This window comes from Aspergillus flavus, chromosome 4 (genome assembly GCF_009017415.1).
Source record: "Aspergillus flavus chromosome 4, complete sequence".
In the NCBI taxonomy this organism is placed as follows: domain Eukaryota; kingdom Fungi; phylum Ascomycota; class Eurotiomycetes; order Eurotiales; family Aspergillaceae; genus Aspergillus; species Aspergillus flavus.
The window spans coordinates 881636-908871 of record NC_092405.1 but is presented as its reverse complement, the minus strand read 5'-3'; the positions used below and the strand labels follow the sequence as shown (position 1 = coordinate 908871).

Here is a 27236-nt window from a genome sequence, read left to right as displayed (position 1 = left end):
GGATAAGAGGGGTTTTGTTGTTAACCCGATTTGAACAGGTGCAGGATATACTCTGCCCAGAAGCGATTTGCAGATCAAACTCAGATATTTACAATTATAACCTTGCCTCTTGCCACTTGGCAACTTAAGCTCCCCCGCGCGGGTGAACAGGAACGCTGTTCTTTCATGGTGTCTACAGTGGTTGTTATCTCAGGTAGTGCAACCCGTATGCAAATTGCAAGACGCAGCCAGAATTTACCAGAGATAGACTTCTGCACCTTTTGTAAAAAGGTCTTGCGAGCCACGAGACAATTGACAGAGTCTATCTGATAGGTTCGTAAATAACATATAGGGACAGGTAGTCTGGTATAAGCAGAGCTGCGGAGTTAGGTTTGCCATTTCCGAGGGAACCAAACTTCCGCGAGTGGCTAACCTTATTAAAAGCCAAGAACGATCAAGACATGTGGGCCTTGCGATAGTTCAATTGTATGAGATCATAAACTTTCTGGCTCTACTTTGAAACGAGTGGTAAATAACATGCCATTTCCACTGGCTCTAGACTCTACCCAGCCCTACTTTCCCGCGCACGGGGTTGTATCATTGGTTCACTGGAGTAGCCACCTGAGAATAGACCGATCGGATAACCGAGTCAGCCGATTTAGTATACTATAGTTTGACAAATAACCAACTCACAGGTTGTACTGTTTTACGAACCCCTCACAAGACTTTAACCGCGGTAAATTGGAGCCTGCAACGACAAGCATCATTCTCTCATGGTTTGGGACCACGTCACAGATGAGAAAGAAGAGCATGGCTAGATGATCTCTCACCAGCTACGGGGACAAGCATTGCGGAACTTACTTCCTTAGTGAAGGACCTTGGGGTCCCCGCAACCATCGACAATTCGCAATTCATCCAAAGACCCGCTTTTAAGATACCCGCCCATCGCCGGCAGGCATAGCCCGTACACCCACAGGATTCTCAGCCTCTCAGAATCGATCCTGTGAGCCCGGGAATACTTGACCCACTGAGGAATGGGGACATGTCTGCAACGGCCACGCAAGCAAGGCTTGCGGTCGATATCTCGAATAACCCCAATGTACCAATCGGAAGAATATGCATGCAAACTAGTCTAACATGATGAGTGGCGGCGGAAAGTCAAATAAGGTGTATCGAGAGGTCATCTGTGGAGAGATTCTATCATCACTCAGTACAATATAATGGTCCCAAGCGGGTCAGACCTCTCAGTGGGCCGGTGCTGGTTCGGAAGCATTGGTCCCTGCTCAACTATGCAAAGCTTTCAGTACATGACATGAGTGTAACTTGGCCTTAACCAGGGCACGTCCCTACATGCACAGGGTTCGGGCTGAAGGGCTGTGGCAAGTAAAGCTTAAACTTGATTGTCATGCTATGTGATTTATGTCAATGGGTAAGTCTAGACTCAGAATGATAGGCTATTTCGGAGGTCCGTCGGCTTGAGATGGTGATCTTAGGGGTCTTGTTCGCCCCTACGTGTGTTGACGGAAGGGTTGTATCAAGCCGTGCACAATTATTGGGCAACACGGAGTCAATGGACGCACACTACTAGTGGTTGGTTGTGCTTTTTACTTCGAGGCATTGTCTAGTATGGATCCACTGCGGCTGGCGGTAATGACGCTGCTCTGCTGGGCTTTTCACTCCAATTTACTTTTATATCCTTCCGTCGTCCCGCTCATCTTCTATACACAATTAGACTTTAAGTTCATAGCAAGACTGACTATCAACATCTATACTACTATCAAGCCTATAGACCGTTAATTTAAAGAGAAGTCCAATCTCCGATGAAAACCCTAGTCAGCCGTATAAACTACTCTGTGTGTCCCATAGTCAACACTATTGGCTTCTCATACATCCTTCAGCGCAGGACCGGCTCCTATTTCCGCGGTGGAGGGGTAACTGATGCCCAAGCACGTGGTGGAAGCTGTCTAGGCTGAAACAATTGACCACATCCCGTGCATTGTGGATCACAAGGACCCAAACAAGGCTCATAAGCCCAGCCGTGGCGGGGTACCTCGGGTCACTCTGCCAGCTCGGACTATGTTCAAGCCTCGCTGATCCTAATCCTACCAGGTCCACTACAAATGGGGCAGAGCAGAAAGCAGGGGAGGGTGCTACGGATATATGTGCGCTAAAACGTGTTGCAAACCGAAAATAACATTGGGTTAGTACTGTTCCGTCTCAGGCCGTCTCCCCCGGTACTTGGCTGTGGTTGATGCATTTCTCTATTTGGCTGGTAAAGCCACTCTGAAATTGAGGAGAAATTTCTCTAAGTTCTGCGTACAAACAGTTGTTAGGGCAGCGGTCTGTGTTCAAGGACCAGTTCCACACGGTAGTCCGTCTTGACGGTGAGCTCACCACGGACGAGATCCTTGTCCACCTTGACATAGGACTGCACATCATAAGGGTTTTGTCAACAGACAAATGTAGACAAAGCGCGGATGGTAGTGTAGGGCACAGTAGGCTGAGTTAATTGATGGATATATCATTCGAAATGAGAATGACGAACATAATTCCATGGTATTTATGTCTCATACGGCCACTCCTTTGTAGTCAAGAGTGAACCACGTAAGGTTGGACAGTATTAGTGTCACTTTATACTCCTGGGCTTTTTTTTTTCTTTTTCCTCGTGAGGGTACCAAAGCGTAGTTTCGTCATATTAAAGGGAAAATCAGTACTGTACAATTCTCTAATTAAGTTGTTAGCGGTGCTGTGTATGTTTTATGGTTGGGTTAATCTGCGTATTTCAGGTGCTGCACAAAACGCAGTATGATATGAAAAGCAACGAAAACCGACGAGTATCAACAGGATTATGAAATTCCTTGAATAGAACCACAAACATATTGATTACAACTAACAACAACTGACGATAACAATCGTGACGATAATTACATGAATTCTTTTCTTATTGTGTTGGTGTAGACACAGGAGTTGAACCCCCTAGCGAGGGAAAACACAACATCGTTGTATTTTCCACTAATAAGACATGTCATTACATGTAATTTAAGCTCATTTTCTCAACTGCACCAATCGACTCGTGATCAATCGAAAGCCCTAACCTCAACGATTAAAGCAGGTGTTCCAAGCACGGGGCTGTTGTCTGATCTGAATTGGAAACCCCTACTTTGGCCTGTGTGATGGGGTTTTAACTAGTAGTGGATAGAAAAATAAAACAGACATTGAATGGTCGATCTCCGTTATATACTGTAGATATCAGGGCTATCGTGTTCCGCTTCCTATATCTAAACCCTGAGCTGTGTTCCGAGGATTGGACCCCCTAACTAGGGGTCATTGGGCATAGCAATACAGGGCTATTTCGTACCTAAATCATCGCCGTTCACTGTATTAAGCGGAGCCATTTAGCGCACGATTCGGTATTGAGTATAATGAATGCGCTATGTAGTGTATATAAAGACATTGATTGTAAAGAACAAGCTATTTAGTGTTTACAGGGCTACTGAGCGCCACTAGGAGCAGGTCTCCGATCACCAAACCACCCAGGATCATTAGTATGCTACTGGATTAGGAAATAAACCGGATTTAAACGGCGCAAAGCCTAGGGAGGGGTGTTGACGCTGCCTAATTAGGCGTAGCCCTGTTGTTCTTCCTAAACGATTTGTCTGCCATAGTCATGTTGATAAATTCAAGCAACCCGAGCAATCTAATAGAAATTCAACCAATTTCCCCCTTTCAATACATTATATTACCCGTTCATATTGACAAACAAATGATACAGAAAATAAAGATAGTGAAGCTCTAGAGGATTGCAGTTCTGGTTTACGAGTCATTCTCTACTATCAGGTAATAGAAATTAAAAGTACGACAATATATGACGTCTGGTCAGGTTCACTCTTTGGAAATCAAATTGAATGCTGTAATGTCTCGCTAATTCACCCATCCTCAACTCTTCTTGCTCTCCCCAAAACCACCATCCCCAAGTTTTCCACGTCTAACACCATCAATCTTGAACTACTTTATCTGTCTCCTTCAGATACTTTCCCTCCTTTGTAGCGCACGAACAAATATCGAGCTATTCTCCAAACACACCGGATCACACGGTGTAAGTCCCATCATCTCAGAGGCATCTACCCTAATCTGTTTCCCAACTACATCCCCTCCTCAATTACTTCTGAAGCTAACCACTGAGCGAGCGTCAGAGCCATGGCACCGATCACAGTTGAGCAATTTCGGCGCACTCTTACCGCGGCGGCGGCACAGCGCGATCAGGACTACACCCATGTGTATTCAGTTACTGTTCAATAGGAAAAGGATGACACCAACGCAGTCCAAGACTCCAGGCGGTTTCAGAGGATGCTTTCCTTCACTTCGTTGTAAGTTTTAAAGCAAAGTCTGAAGCCGAGCATAATCTTATGATGTTGCATTATGCGGGTCATGGGATGACAAAGAACGGCAACTTTACCTTCGCGGAGACAACGGAAGCGAAGAAAACACTCAATGCAGATAACTGTCTGCTTAACAATCTCAAAGAGGCAGACATTATACCTGAATCGGAGCACCTTGATGTTTTGATCATTCTGGATTGTTGCTTTGCCCACATAGCAACTCGGGCTCCAACTATCCCGCGCAGGGTGGTCGAAGTGATAGCGGCGACGAGTGTCCAGACACGCCCGGCAAGATCCCCGCCGCACAATACATTGACTGCCAAGCTCGCGGGGGAAATTGCCCACAGAAAGCGGAGTGGACACAAACATGTTGAATTTGCCGACGCCTTTCAAGCCTTAAGGTCGCGTGGGGACATTGTCAGGCCTAGCCATACTTTACTCGTTGGAGTCGCTTCGGTTATCTTGCCCCTGAATGGACCCCGGACCGTTGAGCCCACCAGTATTCCCGCAAGCTACACAGCACTTTTCAACGTAAGCGTGTCGCAAGACCTAACCACGGATGAGATGAGGCAGCTAAGCGCATGGATACGCAACTTCCATCGTTTTGCCAGTTTGAACATCGACAACGTTTATCGTACCCAGTCAATGTCCTTGATTATGCGCTCTGCGCTGTCTGTTTATGCGAAGTTGCACAGGCTGCAGGGGTATTCTTTTATCGCCGAAAATCCCAGTGCACCTCTCGATCTAAATCGTCTACTGACAAGTATCTGAAAGATTATGAATTACTCTTCATAGATGTGCAAACATATTGCGTACAAGGGAGAACAATGATTCTGGTAATAATTATGCAAACTCTTGTTGTTGTGGACCTAGACACGGGAGTACAACCCCGGGCAGGGTAAAGCTCGACGGTAATTGTTGTTCCTTTCAACGATAAGCGACAGGTAATTTGGAATTTAGTCTAGGAGGCTAATCAGGACTGAATTGTGGGATGCTCCATTCATAAGTAGATAGTTGCTTTGTGCCTTGGTTGCAGATTAGTACTAGGTCCCAGCCACCAGTAGTTGGTTTAGATCGATATCCATATCTTCCGTAGTTGACGAATCAGGCGAGCAAGCATGTTGAATTCTTATCAGAAACAAGAGTCAGGATAAACGCCAGACATGCAAAACAACATGGTTTAGCTTAAGCCGGTAGGATATTCCGCATCGCAGGCGTTGTTAAACCTTTAAAATACCCCTATCCCATCCATAGAGGATACCAGCGTTGCCAACGGGTCGGTAGGTAATATCCAGTCCACGACACGTTTGCCTTATAGGCGTTTGCAGTCAACAATCGGCAACTCAAAATACCAAGCTTCTATTATCTATAAAAGCGTCCGTTCTTTCTTAGTTATAAACTCTATCTATTTCCCTGAATATTCAGTCACCTCCAGTAAAGAAGTATGAGCAGGGAGTCCTTAAGAATAGGACTATATATCTTCATTAATCCTTAATAAATCTAACAGCCCCACGGATTCCGTCAGTGCTTTGCAGAGAATCTAGTTAGAAGAAATCTTATAAGGCCGATTAATTATTTATATCCAGCTTAGTTGATTTATCAAACCAATGTAAGTGCCTTTTTAGTTTCCAGGCTACTATTTGCACCTGGGTCGAAGTAGCCATCTTACGCCAGGCGCCTTGTCCAAGCGGAATTACTAATAGATCCACTTCCTTCTCCTTTATCTCATCTGGCAGTGGCCTTCTGTGGACCGGTTCTTTCTTGAGTCGGTGAAGGATCTTTGTGAATTCTATAGCTGCGGTCCTGTTTTGTTTCTGTATATTCTGAACTGAATCGCCCCAGTCTATAGGCCAGCCTGACAACATTTTCGTATCTTCTGCATCAGTCGGTTCGGCCGATGTTGATTTCGGTTCCTCGAAGTTCCCTTCGTCAACAAACAGATAGAGGGAAGTCACTCTCTATTTCGGTTTCTGGTGTAGTTAATTATCACGTATCGTTGACACCGATCAGGTCCTGGGATCGTGCCCAGTCTGGACACCAATGACAAGTCAGTTATTCTGAACCGGTCTAGGAGACGTGTAGTTTGTTGTCTCTTAATTTCTATATCCTCGGTACCTGTCAGGTCAGTAGACCCTGAATTGCGTTCTTCGAAATTTCCTTCATTGACAAATGGATATGGGGAAGTGGCTCGTCTGATTGGTTCTTGGTATGGAGGAAGACCGGGTGGTTGCTCGATGTCAGATGTAAGGCACAATACCCAGGTCGTGACCATGATGTCAAGGTATTGACGTTATTGATTATTGTTATGTTCATTGATTTTAATCTGACAATTGTCGGCTGGCTTCCTATCGGCTGACTAGAGCTGTCCACTATGACCAGCGACGCAGGATTCAATAAGGTTCTAGGTTTCAACAAATACCGGAATCGAAAATGACAACGTCTCGTTGTCAACAATAGATGCAGAACGCTGAACGAAATACACAGAACGCGACAACGTAAAAAAATAAGTAGAAACAGACGTAGTAAAGTAAAAGATACATATCAATATCAATCAATCGCTAAGTTCCCTATATCGATCTTCGTATTTCTTGAGCTTCCTGCGCAGCTTGTCAAGTTCATACTCTTTATTCCATCTAGCCATACCTTAAAGACTAGTCTTCATGTTATGTAGCAATCTTTGATAGGACTCGGTATCCTCGATAGAGGAGATGGCTGACTGTGTTGACGTGTAGATCCGAGTTATAAAGGCGTTAATATAGTTTGATTGGGTCGAGAAATATATCCGGCCTGGATGTATACTTCCGTGTGGGTTGATATCAAAGTAGTTGGAGTATCTATCAAGTCAATAGGGCCTCGTAAATCAGTACGAGCTGGAGAGGTTGACACATGCTGTGGTATTATATGGAGCAGATTTTCAGTGCTATTATCGTCATCCTAATTCTCTTGATCAACACTAGGCAAGTGAGTGACGATGGGCCAATATAGTTTGTAAACGCGACGACGGCGACGAGTAGCCTGTGTAAACCCGGGGATATTTGGTATAATTGAAAACGGTAATTGTGGTATAGAGAGTAGATAAGAAGAGTTAGTTGACAACGCTGGGTCAGTAGTGGCCGAATTAGACACTGAAGGCTGTATCTAATTGATAGTAGAAGATGTCGATAACTGTTTTAGATTAATAATAGAGACTACTATTAACTGGGTCGTCGTAGAAGGGTCTGGGGATAACGTATTGGCAGACCGTATAATAACAATAGAGGTTGGTTGTAAGACAGAGTTGGGGTAGGAGACGGCGGGGTTGTAGAGGGGTGTTGTATAAAAGAAGTAGAAACTTGTAGAGATTATCGGAGTCGCGCCGTAGGTGAGTGTCGATTTATTTCTATAGCTTCACCGTTGTAGACTAGATATTCCTGCCACCAGGTAAAGCTATTTGGCGCGCAGATCCTCATAAGTATTGAAAGAACTTGGTTACTTCCTCGGTAGGTGGTTACATTCTCAAAACCTGAGCTACCTGAGACTAAAGACTCGGTTGCTAACTAATGCCGCATTCGCTTTCAGATCCTCCCATCAGTCGACGAGATTGAGGTAGTCAGTTCTAGGTATAACCATTGGGTGATTCTGTACCACGGTCATCGGTGGTTTCGCCCGAAGGTGTATATGTGATTGATTAATAGGTCGTTCCCGTAACTTAGTAGATTGTATTGGTTTAGGAGGTCCTTGGTAGCCTGACCTCCACTGCGCCCCAATAGAATCAGGCAGGAGAATGCCCGCGGTATGTAATGTACTAGGGAGTATCATTACGTGTAATTTAAGTTCAGTTTGTCGACTTCGCCCAATGACTCATGACCAATCGAAAGCCCTAACCGTCAGGATAGCGACGATACATCTATGATGTAAGCAGGTGTTTCAAGTATGGCGGGATTTTATAACCTAGATTGGATGCCACTGGGCCGGGCAGTGTGACGAGGTTCCCAATAGGCTTGGATAAAAAGTTAATGAGACATTGGATGTTTGAATCCGGTATTGCGTAGGCAGCGACAGTTCATTCTGCAACAGAAGGACACCCGTGTGTCAGCCTTCTGGCATTATCAGAGCACAAAGAGACTTGAAGCCTACCTGTTCAGGTTTCATCCTCTGTACTAGGCAAGGGATCTGAATCCAACAATAATGAAAAGATTAAAAATATACAATAGTAGGGATTTGATGGTGATCACCCACGAAACTACTAACCTCCAGGCGTTTGAGTTAATTTTAGTTGAATCTGAGCTCAAAGTAGGAAAATAGGACACAACTCTCCAGTCCATCCTCATATCCTTGAGCAATAACTCCAAATCTTCCCGGCTAGCCTCCAAGCCCTTTACCATATTTTAGGGTATCTCTTCCCACCTGGATCCACTGGCAGCAATAAGCCAGTGGTACATTGAGCAAATGCCGCCTTGATCGTCGATGACTGGCAACAATCTGTATATCTTTATGGTCTGCCTCAGACTTGCGTTTGAGCTTTTCAACAAAGTCGAGGAGGGCTTTTGGGAAACTGCGTCAGGAAGAGTCATTTTGGCGAATGATATGTTCGATAACCGGCGCAACATCCAAACCCTTCAAATTCCTCTGGAAGCGCTCGGAGTCTTGAGCTGTATTGGTGTTGTAGGAAATCGAACTTGGTTTTAATGTCCACCGCTGCTGCGTTATGATCGTCAACATATGGACAGAAAGCATGATCCTCGTGGTCTCCGATGAGTGATGGTAACTGCTCATCCGTTTCAGTGGCCGGTATGGGTCCGAACACTAGGTTGCAAACTGTGAATATATAAACATGCAGTTCTTCAAACCAATAGTCATTCTCCTGTAAATGTACTGCTCATGGGGCGTGACAACCGCTTTATTAAACTCGTCACCCTTCCAGATTGGGACCGCCCAGTACGAGGCCGAAGCGTCCCCTGAATAGTAAACCCGGCATTGTGGTTTATACATCAGATCTGCGAACTTGTCCGTAGAATGAACTGGATAGGCACTCGTGATCGTCCACTCCTGGACCGGTATGTAGTTATGGACAGTATCATCCTATTCCCGTCGAACAGTGACTGAATACACGTGGGCATAGTCCCAACCACTCTGTGCCGTGTTGGAATTGGTCAACCGTAATCGGCGCCATCTCTGAGGGTTCCTAAGATGTCAGAAGCCCCACGTTCAAGGTTTATAAGTGGAATAGCTCGAGACCGGTTCAGTGCGTAACTAAGGAGGAAGCTTATCTGAAAGACTCGTGGAGAGTAGTGGAAGACGATGGTTTTGGAGATGGAAGATTAGTTCACAAATAAGTGGGAACGAATATTGAATTAGGGAGATATGACAATTGAATTTGACACCGTGAATCTGATCTAGTCTAGCTGGGTGACAAACCATGGTATTAGCTGACTCACAGTATCTCTTACTTCATATATTGTTGTATCTTCACCCGCTAAACACTGCTATCAGTCTGAGTCTTCCAAGTTGACTTCCAACCAGCGCTCCCAAAAGGCCACCCAACAAGGCCGATACTAAATCTGGGACTCGCTTCGATGTCTTCCTCTTGAGCCTTGAGTTCATCAACGTCCCAGTTCGCCCACAGAAATTTACCCCTTAAGAAACGAGCTTCGCGACTGGCGAGCCAAACATTGAAGCTTGCCGGCAGAGAAACTGGTATAAAAGTTAGTCGATGTAACTCCACTTCCAATGAACCCATCCTCCCACTTACCATCGTCCGCGAAGCCCATAGCGGCGACACCACCCGCTTCCCTATTCATCGCCGTGTCGACCACGCCAGGCTGAACATGGAAAACGCTGAGTTCCGGGTTGGCAAAAGCCAATGAATCCCAAAGTCGAAAGACCGCCAACTTGGCAATGCTATAGGCAGCAAACCCCGGAGCAAAATTGACATGTGCCGCCGAGGAAGAAGTCTCAATAACGACTGCATCCTTTGACGCATAGTGAAGAAACGCCTGCGCGACGTTCAACGATCCTTGAAGGTTCTGCTGAATGGCATCGAGAAACCTGTCACTGTCCACATCACCCACAGCATCTTGGGGCCCAATCACTGCCGCGTTACTGACCAGAACGTGGATATTTCCGTTGCCAACAAATCGAGCGAATGCTTTATCTACTTCATCTTTCTTAGTAATGTCGGTCGGCGCCACGAAGACCTCCACGCTGGAGGATTTGCTATCGATGGAGGCTTTCGTGTCGAGAAGGGGTTTTTCCCTACGGCCGAGGAGTATGATACGAGAGGCACCCGCCTCTGCGAAATGATGAGCGGTCTCTGCTCCTATGCCAGTGCCGCCTCCAGTTATTACGATGGTCTTTCCTCTAGCGGAAAGCTCGGGGCGGGTGGAAGATATCGATGGGTATGTTTCCGTGTGCCACTTGGAGGTTGGGGATGGAAAGGGAGCCATGCTGATTGAAAAATATGTAGAGAATTGGCGATAGTAATGAATATGATAGACTGATTGTTGGACAAGGAAGGTATTGGGGAGAGCAATTCGCACATTTAAGTATACTCGAGTTCATTACCTCCGATTCCATGGCGGAGTTGTGCAATTTGTTGCAGCTCACCTATTACCACGGCTATGAAACTCTATGGGTTCTGTAGCCAATCTAATTTCCAAGTTTAATCGTGTCAGCGAAAGTGGAATCCAAGCGTAATTGAATACAATCCGAAGGACAGTTACAAAATGTTCCGGGATACTTCACCGGTACAAAATGTCCCGCCTAGGAGAGCGTTTAGTATGTATGGCGCTTGGCACATCTAAGCTTTCGGCAACAGACTATTTTTAGTAAAGGATCCCATTGCTGACAAATGCTAATAAAATGACCCTTTAACTTATATTAGGCCTGGTATTAGGCATGTTACATTTTCTCCTAATCCTACGCGGTCAAATTTGAAATGTATGAAGGGCGAGTGGAATCTGTTCTGCGGTGTGGACGCTGCAATAAGCCCTTCGAAAAGGGTGAGTTTGTCCACCCACCAAGTTCTACTCCCTGACCACGGGATATATACTAAAACGTGATTCTCTAGAGTCCACTTTGAAGAGACATGGATATTATTGTCGATCCCGAAGAGCTACTGGTGCCGTTCGGGCTCGATCTTGTATTGCATGCGCGAGAGGAAAGGCGCGTTGCGATAATAAGCGGCCCGAATGCTCGAGATGCAAAAGTAAAGGCGTTGAATGTCATTATCCAACTAAAACGTCCAATGCTTCAAAATCAACGACTCAGCAGCATGCGAATGATGCAGAGACTGAGCGACTGAACACGATCGCTCAGTCGGTAGCAGATATCCCAGGGCTTGACACCTTTCTAGATGCGACTAACGATGGCGACATTCCTCTCGATAGGGCCCTGGTCATTGCAGACTCCGAAGTCACAGCTGTAGGAGAAAGATACAGTGACGACATTATACCGGATGTTGATTTCGCCGATCTTCTAAATGTGCATATGGACGGCGAGAACATTCTATATACTCCATCAGGCTCATCATCTTCCGTCTATCAGTCGATATCTTCAGCAGATGAAGTAGTTCAAGTTCAACACCCCAGACCTTCTCCCAAGCTATCAATACCACCGGTACCAACCCAGGCTATCCGGTCGCTTGTTCAGCGACCAAGTATGGGAACCGGGACGCACAGAATCGCAAAGCTCATACTCCACAATCTTATATCCTACCCCCAGATGATGCTGCACCATAACACACTTCCACCCTTCATCCACCCGTCGGTGGTATCTTCTGATCTCGATAACCCCAATCTGGAGCCACTAACCAATTGCATCGCCCTTGTGCATATGATCGGTAGCGGGATTCAAGCGAGTCGAAAGTTGTTCTGGAAGAATGTACGGATGGAATGTGAACGATTATGCGAAGAGGTGTGTTGATTTAAGCCTACATTCAGCAGGGAAAGGGCTTATGGTGAGCTGATGGATAATCTTAGTACCAGACGTTGAACAAGTGGGAGCTCTTGGCTGCCATGCAAGCCCTCTCCATTTATATCATCATCCGGTTAGATGAAGGCGAAACGGAATACAATAACTTTGATGTCTTGTTGCTCAAGGCTATTACAGTAAGTCTATCTTGGAATAACCCATTACGATCAGGTCTAATGATTTATTGTAGGCAATCTCTAAGCAGCTCAGCTGCAGCGATATCACAAAGAATGTAGAGTTTGTGCTACACAGCAACGATCTCAAAAACAGCTGGAACGATTGGATTTTTGAAGAGTCAAGGCGAAGGTTGGAATTCCATGGCCTCGCCGTTTTATAATAACTTGGACACCGAGATGCTAATCTAAGCAAAGATTATGCGTAATTTATCGAGTGGTGAATATGCTAGTCTACTTCGAACCAGCAGCAATGTGTGGCCTGCGGACGGACCTTGTTATAGCACCGCTTCCAGCAAAGAAGCAACTATGGGAGGCAGGTGATGAGCTTTTGTGGAAGGCGGAAAGTCAAAGAGAATCTGGGTTCCAGACTGTATATGGGCTGGCTGCAAGTGGTGACCTAGTTCAACTAGGGAAAGATCAGCTATACTCAACTAATGAAGTGCTCCTCCACAAGACCGTTACTGCCAGGGGCTCTGCAAACTGGGAGGAGTGGTGCTCGGGGATGGATGGACTTGGCGGACTTGTAATGCTTGCCGCTTCCTTGGCAGGGTAGTCCTCTGCCAACAGTTGAGCGAAATAGCGATGGGAAAGTTTACATAGAGGAAGAAGAACAGGGCAGGACATTCTAAATACGTGGGCCAATAACAAGCATCGCTTGGACCATACTAAAGATGCTGAGGCCCAATTACCGCTACCTATCAAATATCCTGGTGTTCAGGGCCCAATGATCGAAAGGCTAGAGACGCCGAGGACCGAGGATGTGACTTGCGTGGCGCATGCGATTGTTATGGTGTTCGATTCCTACATGACATGACACCTGTAGTGTATCATCCATTCATTATTGTGCCTATTACCATTATTACTAGTACCATGCGAAGACCATTATATTTTCACATCTCATCAAGGTAGCTCTTCGGCATACTACAAGGCGTGCATACGTCGTGTCAATGTACACCTAATTGACAAGAATGCCTCCTGCACTTGTAGCAGTTTCCTTGGTCATTTGACAAATTCCTCTGCGCAGATGCCGATTAATTCCGTAGCGTCTCGTTTAATAAAAAGACAATCGATGCTATAGAATGTCATCTAATACATAATGTGTATTTATCTGGATGGGGTCAATTTCTATAAGTTGAATGTAACGTAATCCGATCAGCACGATCAGCAGTGGTCAGCCCTAGGGTGTGGAGTAATGTTTTAGGTGTACGGAGTATACCTGGCGATGATCGACCGTGATAACTTTAATCACAAAATACAAACTATCAATTATGTGAGCTTAGTACAAGTAGGGTTTGATGTTGTCCAAATTTATGTTCTTTTGTAAAATCACTGGTGAGTATACCATCGTAGAGCATAGTTTGGGGCTTGGTTTCTTTCAATATATATATATCCCGAGGAAAAGTGCATCACTACCGATGCGCCCAACCATTTTCCGTAAGAACCTGCATTTCATTTATAAGACAAAAAGGCCCAGATTCCATATTTCCGCCCGACTGCTTTTCCCACTTCCACAACCGCGTCCAGACTATGTTTTCTTTGAACCATGGCGTGGTAAACCATCGCAAGATCCGATTCTTCCATAGTCCGCTCGCTATGGTAAAACTCGATAACCAAGAATTTTCCATAGGATTAACGGCCGAATAAGCAGGGGCATTATAGCCCACACGTACGTTGGGGTTAAGCCAGACCCCTTTCTCCCTTGATAAGGGATTGTCTGCATGGATGAGGCAGCACTCGGAGCCTTCCAAGTGAGATTTTGCAAGACTGTCGGAGATACCCCGGAACTTCAAGGGTGGGTGTTGGTAGAAAGGGGCTGCATCCATTGCCACTGAGTATTACTGTTAATGATTGCTTGGCCATGATTCCAATGGTTTGGGTTACTAACCTACGCCATTCCAACAGCTTGAGACAGGCACGGGTTGACTGGCTTTCATGGCTTGACGAGATGCCCGAGATCGGAAGTAGGGCCACGATTGCATGAGCATGTCATGGCCTTCTGCATCGCGGAGAGCGAAGGTGTCGTAGAAATCTGGGGGCTTGGAGAAATCGAGTGAGCATGTTGCGGCGTAGTTGCCTCCCTTTGTGGAGAGTAACCGTTGGACATCGGAGGTCTAGGGTATGTGTTAGGAGAAGTATAGCTTGTGTTTTCTCAACTGATGTTGACTTACGGTGAATATCACATCGTTTAGAAACAAGATCTTATCATACACAATACCTTCGTTCTGCAGTTCATACAACGGCTCCATTGCTACATTCCGTAATTTGGCCAGATACGGTATCCGGCGCAGCTCAGTCGTCCCAATCGGCGTCTCAATCCACCCCTGACCGGTGGGAGGCTTACTGATCTCGTCGAAATGAGTGGTATAATCGATGAGAATTCTCCTTGGAATATCATTTTCCGCCAGCAATTGATCTAAGAGAATCAATGCACCCTTGGTATCGTCCCAGCTGCCGCTTTCCTGTATGCTGACAAACACGTTATCCCGGCCGATTGTATTGGCCAGGTCCACCACGGCGGCGATCCAGGCGTCCCGGAGGATCAGCTCGCTGTTCCAGTGAAGGCCGGTGATGTAGATCTTTTCACTTCCTAGTGCAACCAACTCGGGCTGTGATTGTTGCACAAGCGTGTATTTAATGCGTAGCACTTCTACTAGCGTCCATCCAACGAGGACAAAGAAAAGGGCTAGTCGGAGTCGGCGTGTTCTCCTGTACAACGCGTACCGGTATGCTTTCATCGCGGTATCATTTGCATGGATGTGGTCATATCATGTGGTATGGCTATAGACAGGGGTTCCATATAAAGGGGTAAATTTCTCTCCTATTTGTTGTCAAGGGCGTTGTGAATAATGCCCAGTAAGGGGGCGCGCGCTAAGAATGCCCTGCTGCCTAGAAGTTCTTGGGAGTGGAACATGTTTCCAAAATCGGATATCTGTGCCCCATAGTACAGAATCCCCAGAATGAATAAAATGTGGTACCCATATTTTAGGTGCATTATGCTATTCATGACCTACTGGTAGGTCGGTGCAGAACTAGAGAGTGAGCCGAACTCCCACTAATCTACTGCCGACTCAGGACTAGGCGCACGTTGTTCTCTATTCGCTCCACCACGAGGCGCAGCTGCCAAGACGCCGCGTGCCTTGTGGAGTCTGATCGATAGGTGATCGTGTGCGGATAAAGCTCGAAAGTAGGAACGGAACGCGCGGATAAGGTAGAGTTTCGTCAACTTCGCGTTTCATGAACATTCCCGACAGTCATTGGGATACAGCTGTGTATAAGCGAAATTCCTTTCACCTAAGCTAAAAGAACAAGTCCCTCCCCCACCTTTTTTTTGATGATCTCAACACGTACCATCATTAAGTAAATGATCCAAGTCTGAATAAGATGACCAGCTTTTAATTAGGGCGTGCCGATTGTAACACAGCAGACAAAGACATCATCATGTGAGGTCTCTAGACCTGATCTTATCACCAATAAGTATGAGAATAGCTTGAAAATCGAAAAAGCTACACTCAGGTAATGAGGTGCTTGTTGTGCAATTCCCCACTGATTGGGAGATTATGCGGGGATTTTTGATGCCTTCGCAATGAGGACGATGCAACATTGCCCTCTGACGAAATGGACCTAACGTTGCGTTAAGATCTGACGATAGATGCTTACCAGCTCAGTTATTTTATCGACCAAGAAATACTCCACGGTAGCGCCGTTTTTGGACTTTATAACCTTCCCTGCACAGACCAACCGACCTCTATCTTTCTGCCTACAAGGTCAAGCTCCATACAGAACACCAACATGGCGTCGACGCTGCTCACAAGCGCACAAGATATCTTCAGGAAAGACGACAGTTTTGCTGGGTTCAAGGACATCGTTGCCGAGTTTCCACCGGGAAGTCGTTTAATCTCCGCACGTCCCCTTGGCATATCGACCTGGACCAACACGACTCGTTTGTCGGTGGAACACCCCGACGGAAAGGAAAAGGTGTACTTTCTGAAGTGCGCTCAATCCGAAGATGGTCGTGTCTTAGTGCAAGGAGAATTTAATTCGATGTCGGAAATCTACGCAACCGCCCCAGGGTTTGTCCCAAAACCATACACCTGGGGAACGTGCTACCTGGATGACACCGAGGCCTATTTCTTCATCTCTGAATTTATTGATTTCAGTAGTAAGCTGTCCAAGTTCGATCGCATATGCAGGAAGCTTGCCGATTTGCATCAGACAAGTGTCTCGCCAACCGGAAAGTTTGGGTTCCATGTTACGACCTGTTAAGGAAGAACAGCCCAAAGCGTTCCATGGGAGAGAAGCTGGACGGTTTTCTCTTCCAAGCTGTTGGCGCATGTAGTGAGTCTAGATGCGAAGACGAATGGCCGTGGGGGTACTTCGAAATACTGGCGAGACGATGTGTTGAGGCTGTAGTCCCTCGATTAATTGGAGTCCTGGGAAGAGATGGACGTAAGGTTAAGCCCTGCTTGATTCATGGTGACCTCTGGGAAGGAAACACGGGAACATCATTGGAAACAGGGGATATTTACGTCTTCGACTCGGCTGCTTTCTATGCGCACAACGAGATGGAAACTGGCAACTGGAGATGCCATTATAACAATTTACGCGATCCACTATACACCCAGACTTACCTGAGTTTGATTCCACCCAGCGACCCACGCGATATATGGGATGACAGGAATTGCCTTTATTCAGTTTATTATACTGTTATATATTCTGTTAATCACAGATGTCAAGGTACAGCTGTACGTCAGACGTATGTATCTCCATTCAATTTATCATTGATATGAACCACATACCTCGCGCATCCTTAACGTCAAGCATACCACACGATAGGGCATACGACGATCTATACGATTTGATTAACCAATATGCACCCTTTGGTGAAGGGGCTGGACCACCGCCCCTCGCATTAAATGAGCGTGTCGAGTTGCCAAGAGAGCGAGACCATACGAGAGTATGAACCTGCACAGTGTCCCTCACGACGGGCAAGGACAAAGCTGGTCCCCCTCAGAACTTGCCCATTACAGCAATGTGGATCCCCGAATAAAGCACAAGCTACAGTCGTCGTATGGAAGCTATGCTACTGAGCACAATATTAAAGTCGGTGTTGATACTAGCCATCATTGCGACTCTTGTCTATGGGTAAGTGTACTTGCACCCTCAACAGCTCTATCATGTATCATTATCCAATGGAGTTTTGACCGTGACCATATAAACAGATGATCCGCGGCATTGCTCACCGATGCAAAACCTGTCCTGATTTTGAGTTGTGTTGCAAGTGCTATCACAGACGTGAAGTACTTTCGGACGCACATCCTGACCACGCCTTTGCCCAGATAGGGGAAGAATTACGGAGCTGCCCTCGGTCAGCATCTCAAGATCGAGGGCCAGAGATCGACACCTCGTCAAGCTCTGACTCTAACGATAGTACACCCGTCTATAGGAATGCATGGCCCCGAAAACACTTATGGTGAACAGGTAGCGACATGGGCGGCACTAAGCACCAGTACATCGCTGGAGGGGGCAATGTGTGAGGTTGCGCACAACAGAAGGAGAGAAGCATAAATAGGCATACAAGGATTGATTTTAATCAACGGAGAAGCTGGACATCAAGACCGTAGAATGATATCGTAAATCAGTCTATTCCATCATAGCCAGTAGTCCCATACCCTGCACCTAATTTGACGGAAATGGTTGATACAGCCTTTTTATCCGAAGGCTCTGCCATTTGTCAAGTCAATGCATTCTTATCACTGCCATCTGGCGGTATAAGACCGTAATATCCACGTTAATTGGTGCCCTACTTTACGTACACTTACCATAATGCTCGTGCCTATATTTCCATTGCTCTATGTATCACTAAACTCTTGTGCCGCGATTCGTTTGCGAAACAATGTACACCAAAGCAACTGGGGCCAGCGAAGTAAATATGAGCTCGGTTGTATGTATATCTACCCTTTTATACTCTCCAATACAACTATACGGACCTCCCAGGAATGGACCCGCGCTCAACAAATGGAACGGCATTTCGCAGTTATCTCTCCATAACTTACAAATGTCCTAGTAGCAACTTCCACTTCTTTAAGAACCATGGCGCAGCAACCCAACTATGCATATCCCAGGGCTGTCCTCCGCGACACACAATGCCCGCCCTTTCAATAATATCTCGCTTGAGGTCTACCGCGTCTATCGAAGTGGGTGCGGTCGCAGCTAACATGACCGCCCTGGTTCTTAGTGTAGGCAATGGTAGTAGGTCTAATATCGGATGATGAGGAAAGAGGATCTGTGGCAAGGTCGGTTGGAGATGTGCAGGAGTAGATGGACTGGAGACATTCTCGATGAGGGCCTGAGGGTCATCTGACATAGTAGTGTTGGCTCGGTAGAACGGTGAACAGAGAGACATGCATTCGTAGCCAAAGAACTGCCTGATACTGATTCCCAGGCGTTGGGCATTATGCAGACACGCGCGGAGCAGCATTGTGTTTGCTAATTCTAGAGTGTTCTGGTATAGATCGGGTAGCATCGGGTCTGGTGCTGAGTTCGAGCCCGGTATGCTTTCGTTATATGTATCTCCTTCGACGTGAGGAACATGCACACCGTTGTTTTGTACATTATAGGTTCCCTCCGAAGGAAAGAAATGATCGAGAGTTAACTTCATCGGTGTCATCGGTGCCAAGCATTGACTCGGTCGAGTGTCTGGATCCACTTCTGGAACATCTGCCGTGCAGCAATCGATAGGATCGACAGGTTCTGCCTGCATATGGTTTGCACCTGGAGTGGGTTGTAGTACTCTCAGTGTGTCAGTTGATCTAACCATATGCTTTTCTCCTCGTAACCGTTCTTTTTGCCTTTGGCCTATACTCAATTAGCGGCGCCCCTAATCCCGATGGAACTTTCGGGTATACTGACGATAAACCCGTTGCGCAACCCGGTTTTGTTCTTTTCGCGCCGGAGTTATGACTCGCTTCCGGCGTTTTGATATTCTCACATCGTTATTTCCGGGCATGTCGTCTGATTTCAGGGACATAAGTAGTTGGGACTCGGGAGACGTTGATGTTTAAGTTCCGCCGACGGAGTTGGCTTACGCTTTTCTCACCAATGAGAAAGGAGCCCTAACGACCACGCCAAGAGTAAGCCACTACTACTATTTATCCGATCCCCGATATATAAATGTAGTGGTGACTGATGATGCAAAGTACGACAAGAACACAGTGAAGATCACGGTACATTAACATATATAGTACACCCAATTACCCAAAATGAAGACCATCACCATCGTCGGCGCAACCGGAAACCAAGGCCTCTCCGTCGCAGACGCCTTCCTCCCGCTTCCCGACTGGCACGTCCGCTGCATCACGCGAAATCCATCTTCCCCAAAGGCCCAAGCACTCGCCTCTCTCGGTAGTAGTATAGTCAAAGCTGACCTCGCCGACATAACCTCTCTACACTCGGCCTTTGTCAATTCCAATGTTATTTTCGTGAACACAGACTTCTGGGGCCCGTTTAACACCACCGGAAAATACGATGTCGCCTATGAACAAGAGGTGCAACATGGCCGTAACGCTGCCATTGCCGCTAAAACTATCCCTACACTTGAACGTTTTATTTACTCTACTTTGGCGCCGATGAAGAAGCATTCTCGGGGGAAGTATCCACATTCTCACCATTGCGACGCCAAGGCGGAGATTATGGAGTACATTGAAACTCAGATGCCGGAATTGGCGAAGAAGACTTCATATATTATTATAGGTGCATATGCGACGAATCCCCTCTTTATGCCTAGATGGGATCCATATATCCAGAAGTATCGGTTCATGGTGCCATTGAAGAAAGAGCAGAGGATTCCGATTATTGCGGCGAGGGAATCTACCGGTGCTTTCGTCAAGGCGTTGATTGATGAGCCCCCGCGGACGAGGTTGCTTGCATATGATAGTGACCTCAGTATTGAGGACATTGTTGATGTCTGGACTAGGGCTACTGGGTCTGAGGCTGACCTGGTCGAGGTGGAAGCTCAGGAGATGCATAAGGGGCTAGGTATTCCTTGGGAGGTGCTGGATGCGTTTCTGTTCATTGGGGAGTTTGGGTATGCAGGCGGGATTGAGAACGTGATCCATCCAAGCCAGCTGAAGACACCAGTGCAGACGGAGTCGTTCGAGGAGTGGTTGAGAAAGAGGAACTGGGAGGAGGTCCTGCAAGGGGGTAGTAAGGAATTGAATAGCGTCACAGAGAATGCACGTTAGTCGTGACTGCTCTTTACCATTTTCCAGGCGTTGTTTTTATTCAACCTGTCATTTATATTTATTTACTTCTCTGTCGTACTTAAAACGATATCTTGACGAGTCTGTGTTGCTGTTAACTGTACCAAGAACATTTCATGGATTTACCACGCACAATGTCCACCATCCACCCGCAAATCAGACCCAGTCATAAAGCTACTCCCATCACCCAGCATGAACAGCACCGGAGCCCGGAACTCATCCGCCGTGCTCAGCCGATACAACATATTATCTCCGACCCACTGTTCCTCCAATCCAGGCTTTTGCAGAGCCTCCGCCGTCGCAGCTGTACGGATGTACCCAGGCGAAAGTGAGTTAACCCGGATCAGGGGCATACCTTTTCGTGATCCCCATTCCGCCGCCAATGACCGGGCTAGCTGCTGTACTGCAGCTTTTGAGGCGTTGTATCCGGCAGTGTCAACGCCCTATATGTTTTGTTACTCGTGGGATGATATAGTGAGTTGAGGAAGTATACCTTGTTCGATACGTATCCGCTCATACTTGCTACAAGGACGATGCTACCGCTGACATCAGACTGCCTCATTTCCCAGGCGCCTGCCTGTGCCGCTAAGAATGCTCCGCTGACATTGACGTCTAGCATTTCACGAACAGTTGAGATGGGGAAGCTAATGGCGGGTCCATTTCGCGAGATCCCAGCACAGACGACCAGTCCTCGAAGGGGAAATCGAAGCGTGGGCATGAACTTGGCAAATACATCGGCAACCATAGTCTCGTTCGTGACGTCGAGAGGCCAGTAGGACAGGCTACGATCATATTTCAATGCTGTCTGTTCAACCTCATCTGTTACACCTTTAGTCAATATATATTCCACATTGATCAGAGAGGGCACTTACTCCAATTTGTCGCCGTAGTCTCCTCAGGTAAGTCGAGACAAACCACATCACCTCCACTTTCGAGAATGGCTATAGCCAGTGTAGTTCCTAGGAAGCCATTGGCACCGGTTACTGGATCAAGCAATAATTGATCAGCCTTTGCTATTGCAAGAGGATTGTCTGGGCACCTTACTAACGATAGTTCGGCCATCTAGCCGAAACAAATCCGCGACTGGCCGCGATGGATCTCCTTGCGAGGGCTTGCTTTCTCGGAACCCGGGGTCATGGACGTTGCAATTGCTATTGACACTCATGGTTGTGGGCAGCTTCCTGGAGATTTTGGTAGTTGTCAACTCTGAAGGTTAATTGTCGGTTGGATTTGTCGTAACCCCGCATCCTGATTCAGGCCAGATGGTGAGATTCCCTAGTCTTTAGGGTCTCCACTTGAGACTCGGTCGGCAGAGCGCCGGTAAGACGTGATGGTGGCTTTGGATCTACGACCCCGCACACGCAAAGCAGCATGAGATGATCTGCACTACTTGATTGGATTGTGAACATTAGTGGCTGCATATTGTGGGATCAGCATGTCAAAGCGCCAGAAGCTGCTGTTGACAAAGGAATATACGTTGTTAAATGTCGAGCTCAAATTGTTTGTCATGCAAGGTCATTATTCCTCTATTACCCTGTGACTAACCGCTAAAGAAAAAATTGATATAGAAATAACATCAACATTAGAAAAGGGTAGTCAAGCCTAGTAGAAAATCACTTGACCATATGTGTATCTTGTATATCATGAGAGCTACTGTTGGATACTCTCCCCTCAATGCTCCCACCATCGACGTGGACGTTTTCGTCCTGCTGGATCCTGTAAACCTTGACGCCGTTTATGATGCCAACCCTGAAAACAGCAAAGGCCGAGGGAATAATGCACGCCGCAAAGAATGACAAGTTGACAGCAACGGCCCCAGAGAGTGGGAAGCGTGCTTGGTCAATCGAGTTGATGCCATACGATATCGCTTGCCCGGCACTTTCAACGCCTCGAACAACAGCACTGAGTCGCACAATATCGCCACCACTGCGGTTGACTGTTCCAATCAGCCAGTAGAGATATTCGTACATGAGATTAAACCCAACCAGCATCAATATATAGACGCAGACACCGCGACCGAATCCATCGTCTGCCCAGTCAAGGACTGGAGGGGTGTCTCTTCTCTCGTACTCCTTGGTTATGACCATGGCGTATATGTAAAGAGATAGTTCGAAGGCGTATATTAGCACGAATGCTACTATCGCTCGAGTATTGACGGTTGGTCTTTTCCAGTCCGGGAAGAACCCTAACATGAAGTTCGCGATAATCACACACGTACTAGCTACCAGGGAGGCAAGGGCACGAGATCGCACCGTAAAATATGTTGCGTTGTAGGTGGAGAAGAAGGCTTCGGAGAATACGCTCTGCAGGATTATGGGTAGGAGTAGGAGGATCTCTTTCCGACAAAGCAACTTCCACATTATGTTCAGTTCGGCCTTCAAGCTCCTGGGCAGATCAAGTGACACTGGGGACCTGTCCGATCGTTGGACCTTGTCAGGAGATGAGAGCAGAGCCGCCACAAAGGGTCCCAAGGCCTGTATTGAGATGAAGATAAAGTATATCTTCACACTTATATGTCCCTTTTCACGATTCCCAGCGTTGACTCCCAGGGTGACCGACCCACCGATCATCTGGCCAACGATTCGGCTCCCTAGCCAAAAGGCCAGATACTTACCTCGGCGATGTTTCTCAGGATAAGCTAGGACAATGGCCCCTTCAGTGAGCCAGAAGATGCCTGATGACATCCCGTCGATAACGCAGGCCAGCATGATATACCAGGTATTGTTGTACCTGATATTGCAATATACACTAGACGCGTAGATTGGGAAGCCTACCATGCCGAGAACTAAAGCCCACTTCAGTCCGATCTTTGCAATCATAGCGCTACCGAATAGGCAAACCAGGACTTGCAGGCAGAAAATGACTGATTTGGCTGCGTTGACGTAGTGCGGGTCTGCGGCCCCTGCTCCTCCAAGACCGTTCATAGCCGCCCACAGTCCTGGTGCAATAAAAGCGCAAAGGGGGATCACCGAGATGTTGAAGAACGCAGTGCGGTACCACGTCCGCTTTATATACGTAGCTGTGCTCATCGTGCCTTGATGCTGTTTTTCCAGAATAGTCGTGCGGTTGGTAGATGTAGCTTCGAGGACATGTATATTATCTAAGCGACCTACTTGGTTTGCAAAGCGAGGCACATTCAGTCTGAAATAGGGCTGCGGGGCAACAGTACCCCATGGGGTGAATCTGTGGGAATCGGCAAAAAGCCCGATATGGGAGATGCCAAGGAGTAAAATCGTGTTAGACAAAGGATGACCAACTTCTCCCAAACCGGGGTTACGTCCTGCAAACCCAATCATAGGATGTAATCCTGATTCTCAGATGGTGGTGGTCGAGTGTCAACGGTTCAGCCTATTAGACTGAAGAGACATATGATCAAGCGTGCTGAACTGCAAGTCCCCTTCTCATTGCTGACAATGGCGACGCGCCCATCATCGCACAGGGATGTGCTGCGGGTGTAGTGAAATGTCTCACGGCTGCAGAATACCTAATTTTAACTGTGACACGTTGACTGCCGTACTTGCAACATGAGTAGAGGACGACAACTGACTCAACTCGAGTGTTATCAGCACATGCACAAAATACCCTAATGTGCCATGTCATTAACCAAGTGTAACTATACATCATCGCATGGGCAAGACTTGGCCATATGTGCTTGTTTCTAGATTGACCCAAAGACTTTCGAAGTAGGCGTATTTTAAAGGGTCGTTAACAATACAAGCTTCTCTTCCACGACACAGAGCGTTATGCCAAGGCAGATCGTTGGAGCCCTGCCACGCAAGATTATTGTGACTAGGGATTATAATTGCATCCCCAGTCTAGTTCGCGTTCAATCCTTTGGACTGGAGTTTTACGCTTCATGCAACGGTCCAGGGGTATCACACCTACTTCAGAGCCCGAGTTGCCGGATCGCTGCATGGATGAAGCTAGGAACCATAACGGCAAGCTTAATAAAATGATAAACTTTGACCATCGTTAGTATTAATTAAATTGTAGTCTAACGATCACCCTGTACCCTATTCTTCTTTGTTAATCTTTGGGTACATACGTATTAGAAGCAGTCGGTCGCTCCTGACGGACAAAGGTGACTGTATAGTTTACACTTGATGAAGTCTGGACAGGAGGCGAAGATCCGCTTAGCGTGATATATAATCTGTTCAAAGAAATTTTGAAATTCATTCATATTTCTTGTTGGGCCAGCTTTCAAATATAGAAGCAAGAGTCGGCTACCAATGACCGCGTCTTACTATCCTGCGGGGTCAGACCCAGGAGCATGGATGGGCTCGTACTACCCAGTACAAGGATCTAAAATAACTATTGAAACACTAATGCAGGAAATCAAAGCAACAAAGATAGCACGTTAGCGCTAAGTTGACCTAGCCCTTCCGAACCTTTCCGAGTGAGGACTGGTAGTTCCACAACAAAGATATCTATCTCGTCGACTTCAAGCCCTAGATACATCCTGAGATGAATCCATTACTCCTTGAGGATATGTTGTTACATGCTCATTTCCCAAATAATACAGTCTATCCTAAAGTACTAATCCTACCACTACTCAATATCAATACTAGCAGGTACTAGCAGACATGAGTGATTTAGACATCGCGGTGACGTGTACCAGGGGCTGTCCGTTTACCACAAACTGGGTAAATCGTCATACAGAAGACAGTGTCCCTCGCGAACTACGTTTCGAGTTTAGAGGGCTTTCATTCTTGTCAAATGGCCAGAATAATGGACTGAAATGACATGAGGAGCAGTGGGAACTCCTAGCGTGGACAAAGCATGCGTCACTAAGGGGCTACGCTCATTCGGTGGGATACCAAGGTGGATGGCAGGAACAACGCAGCAACCACCATTTCGCCAGCTCTAGATTGTTGATGCAACCTGACTACCCTATACCTGGCAAGGATATCTTCCTTTGTTGCGGAGATGTTGTCGTCGTAGTCTATGGGCCTTTTTCTATATATCAATGAACAGCGTAAATCCTGTCTATCCTCGATGAAAGATTCATGTTATTGTTGTTTACCTGCACCGCCATATATTTTCTAATGAGTCTAAGAATACTACTTTGAATTTGGATTATATTCAAGACCTTCATAACAAATCTATTCCGTGATGCAGACAACGACAATCACCGGCAGTGCAACAATCACCATAACGATTGTCCCGTTGACAACTATTTTTACCCCTCCTCCTGATTGCTCGACTAGCTGGACCTTCGCCCCTACGGGTCCAGACAGCCTAGTGAATGGCATACTACTACAAAATGCAATCAGCCATGTCACCTCATGCTATCCTCCAGGCTTCAGCAACACGGGGAGAGCAATGGCAACCCACGTCTTTAGTCCAGGATACTGCCCTATTGGATACACCTCTGCAGATATCACCATCAATGGGCCGACTACGACTGCAACCTGCTGTCCCTCGTATGTTGCCCTACGAAGCCCCTCGCCCTATTTGCTTGCACGATTACTGAACCAAACGTCAGGAATCACAACTATTACAAGACCACCGTAAATGACAACAACTTTCCCCCAACACCGCTCGTTGGATGTCTAAGCAGCATGGAGTCGACAATAACCACCAGAGTACCTCTTGCTATTCCAGGCAGCGAGAAAGACACGCTTGTCAGCGCACCTTTGACAATGTGGGCTCAACCCATCATGGCCATGCTCCAAGCAACAGATCTAAGCCAATATGGGGCCGTATCTACTTCCTCAAGCGCTACTCCCACACCTGCAATGTCTGCTCCACAGCTAACATCAACAACATTGCCGACACCTACATTCCTGGGACCATACTCGACTCCCATAACATCAGCCGCCCCAAGTACACTTATGACTCCAACTATATCGACAGCTCCAACGGAACCCACTACTTCAATAGACTCGACAGAACCTAATCCCCCTGAGTCAACTGCCTTATCTCCAAGCGCCAAAGCAGGCATCGGCATCGGTGCAGCTGCGCTTGGATTGGCCGTTTTCGTCATAGCTGTTGTAACCCGCATCTTTCGTCGACGAAAGCGCCCCCAGAGCAATCCGACCCCCCAGACTACTGGCCAGGAACGAGGTTCCTTCAGGAGCTTTAAGCCAAGGGCCAAAGCAAAGGAAGTAAGGCGAGGGCCTCCAGCCGAGCTTGAAGCATAGTATGCTTTCAACACTAAGGGTCTTATCGACATTTCATTCTCGTTCGTTGTGGCTTCACTTCTGGTTTTACTTTTCTATTCCCGGTGGACGGTGGCTCGTTCCCGTCTACATTCTACAACTTTGATCTTTTTGAACAATTCTATGTTTTCCACCATGTCATTCAATTTTCCTATGGCTGTGTATATATACTCTAGCTCTTCAATTCAGCTCTTCTGACTACCATATGCTCTACAGCGTATTTTGTGCCCCATTGCAATGGAATTCCGAGTATGCCATATAGGGCTCAGTGCTTTAGGTCACGTGAACTGTTGATCTACGGCGGGTTCGGATCCGGCCCCTCGGATCCGAAGT

The 27236-nt window shown here is 46.8% G+C and overlaps 11 protein-coding genes across 11 annotated transcripts; 6 read left to right on the top strand and 5 right to left on the bottom strand.

Annotated features, from left to right (window-relative positions):
* Positions 1–4385: 4385 nt before the first annotated feature.
* Positions 4386–5354, top strand: F9C07_2283107 (uncharacterized protein; the record flags this gene model as incomplete). The annotated part of the gene is made up of 1 exon (XM_041286223.2): positions 4386–5354. The coding sequence occupies one exon, from the start codon at positions 4386–4388 to the stop codon at positions 5127–5129; it is 744 nt and encodes a 247-aa protein (XP_041145804.2). The 3' UTR covers positions 5130–5354.
* A 3389-nt stretch (positions 5355–8743) lies between these two features.
* F9C07_2283106 (uncharacterized protein) lies at positions 8744–9161 on the top strand (the record flags this gene model as incomplete). Its single annotated transcript, XM_071510608.1, has 2 exons — positions 8744–9002; positions 9123–9161. Exons 1-2 carry the CDS (start codon positions 8805–8807, stop codon positions 9159–9161), a joined length of 237 nt encoding a protein of 78 aa, XP_071366298.1. The 5' UTR covers positions 8744–8804.
* A 586-nt stretch (positions 9162–9747) lies between these two features.
* Positions 9748–11055, bottom strand: F9C07_2283105 (putative oxidoreductase). The gene is made up of 2 exons (XM_041292637.2): positions 10090–11055; positions 9748–10031 (listed from the first exon to the last, which is right to left on the bottom strand). Exons 1-2 carry the CDS (start codon positions 10781–10783, stop codon positions 9814–9816), a joined length of 912 nt encoding a protein of 303 aa, XP_041145803.1. The 5' UTR covers positions 10784–11055; the 3' UTR covers positions 9748–9813.
* Positions 11056–11241: 186 nt separating this feature from the next.
* On the top strand, positions 11242–13403 carry F9C07_2155847 (uncharacterized protein). The gene is made up of 5 exons (XM_071509261.1): positions 11242–11338; positions 11407–12251; positions 12317–12445; positions 12499–12614; positions 12680–13403. The coding sequence occupies exons 1-5, from the start codon at positions 11275–11277 to the stop codon at positions 13035–13037; spliced, it is 1512 nt and encodes a 503-aa protein (XP_071366297.1). The 5' UTR covers positions 11242–11274; the 3' UTR covers positions 13038–13403.
* A 490-nt stretch (positions 13404–13893) lies between these two features.
* On the bottom strand, positions 13894–15219 carry F9C07_2232148 (putative polysaccharide export protein; the record flags this gene model as incomplete). The annotated part of the gene is made up of 3 exons (XM_041292636.1): positions 13894–14312; positions 14370–14595; positions 14653–15219. 3 exons carry the CDS (start codon positions 15217–15219, stop codon positions 13894–13896), a joined length of 1212 nt encoding a protein of 403 aa, XP_041145801.1.
* A 960-nt stretch (positions 15220–16179) lies between these two features.
* On the top strand, positions 16180–17521 carry F9C07_1507406 (uncharacterized protein). The gene is made up of 3 exons (XM_071508165.1): positions 16180–16643; positions 16697–17237; positions 17318–17521. Exons 1-3 carry the CDS (start codon positions 16274–16276, stop codon positions 17442–17444), a joined length of 1038 nt encoding a protein of 345 aa, XP_071366296.1. The 5' UTR covers positions 16180–16273; the 3' UTR covers positions 17445–17521.
* A 596-nt stretch (positions 17522–18117) lies between these two features.
* F9C07_1507351 (uncharacterized protein) lies at positions 18118–19627 on the bottom strand. The gene is made up of 2 exons (XM_071508164.1): positions 19394–19627; positions 18118–19339 (listed from the first exon to the last, which is right to left on the bottom strand). The coding sequence occupies exons 1-2, from the start codon at positions 19509–19511 to the stop codon at positions 18534–18536; spliced, it is 924 nt and encodes a 307-aa protein (XP_071366295.1). The 5' UTR covers positions 19512–19627; the 3' UTR covers positions 18118–18533.
* A 116-nt stretch (positions 19628–19743) lies between these two features.
* F9C07_3487 (putative hscarg dehydrogenase) lies at positions 19744–20724 on the top strand (the record flags this gene model as incomplete). Its single annotated transcript, XM_041286215.1, has 1 exon — positions 19744–20724. The coding sequence occupies one exon, from the start codon at positions 19744–19746 to the stop codon at positions 20722–20724; it is 981 nt and encodes a 326-aa protein (XP_041145799.1).
* Positions 20725–20794: 70 nt separating this feature from the next.
* Positions 20795–22115, bottom strand: F9C07_1507340 (dehydrogenase with different specificitie). The gene is made up of 4 exons (XM_041292618.2): positions 21787–22115; positions 21615–21725; positions 21236–21561; positions 20795–21185 (listed from the first exon to the last, which is right to left on the bottom strand). The coding sequence occupies exons 1-4, from the start codon at positions 21905–21907 to the stop codon at positions 20865–20867; spliced, it is 879 nt and encodes a 292-aa protein (XP_041145798.1). The 5' UTR covers positions 21908–22115; the 3' UTR covers positions 20795–20864.
* Positions 22116–22355: 240 nt separating this feature from the next.
* F9C07_2232143 (uncharacterized protein) lies at positions 22356–24038 on the bottom strand (the record flags this gene model as incomplete). Its single annotated transcript, XM_041286212.2, has 1 exon — positions 22356–24038. One exon carries the CDS (start codon positions 24036–24038, stop codon positions 22356–22358), a length of 1683 nt encoding a protein of 560 aa, XP_041145797.2.
* Positions 24039–25854: 1816 nt separating this feature from the next.
* Positions 25855–26885, top strand: F9C07_2106082 (uncharacterized protein; the record flags this gene model as incomplete). The annotated part of the gene is made up of 2 exons (XM_041292628.1): positions 25855–26165; positions 26228–26885. The coding sequence occupies 2 exons, from the start codon at positions 25855–25857 to the stop codon at positions 26883–26885; spliced, it is 969 nt and encodes a 322-aa protein (XP_041145796.1).
* Positions 26886–27236: the final 351 nt, after the last annotated feature.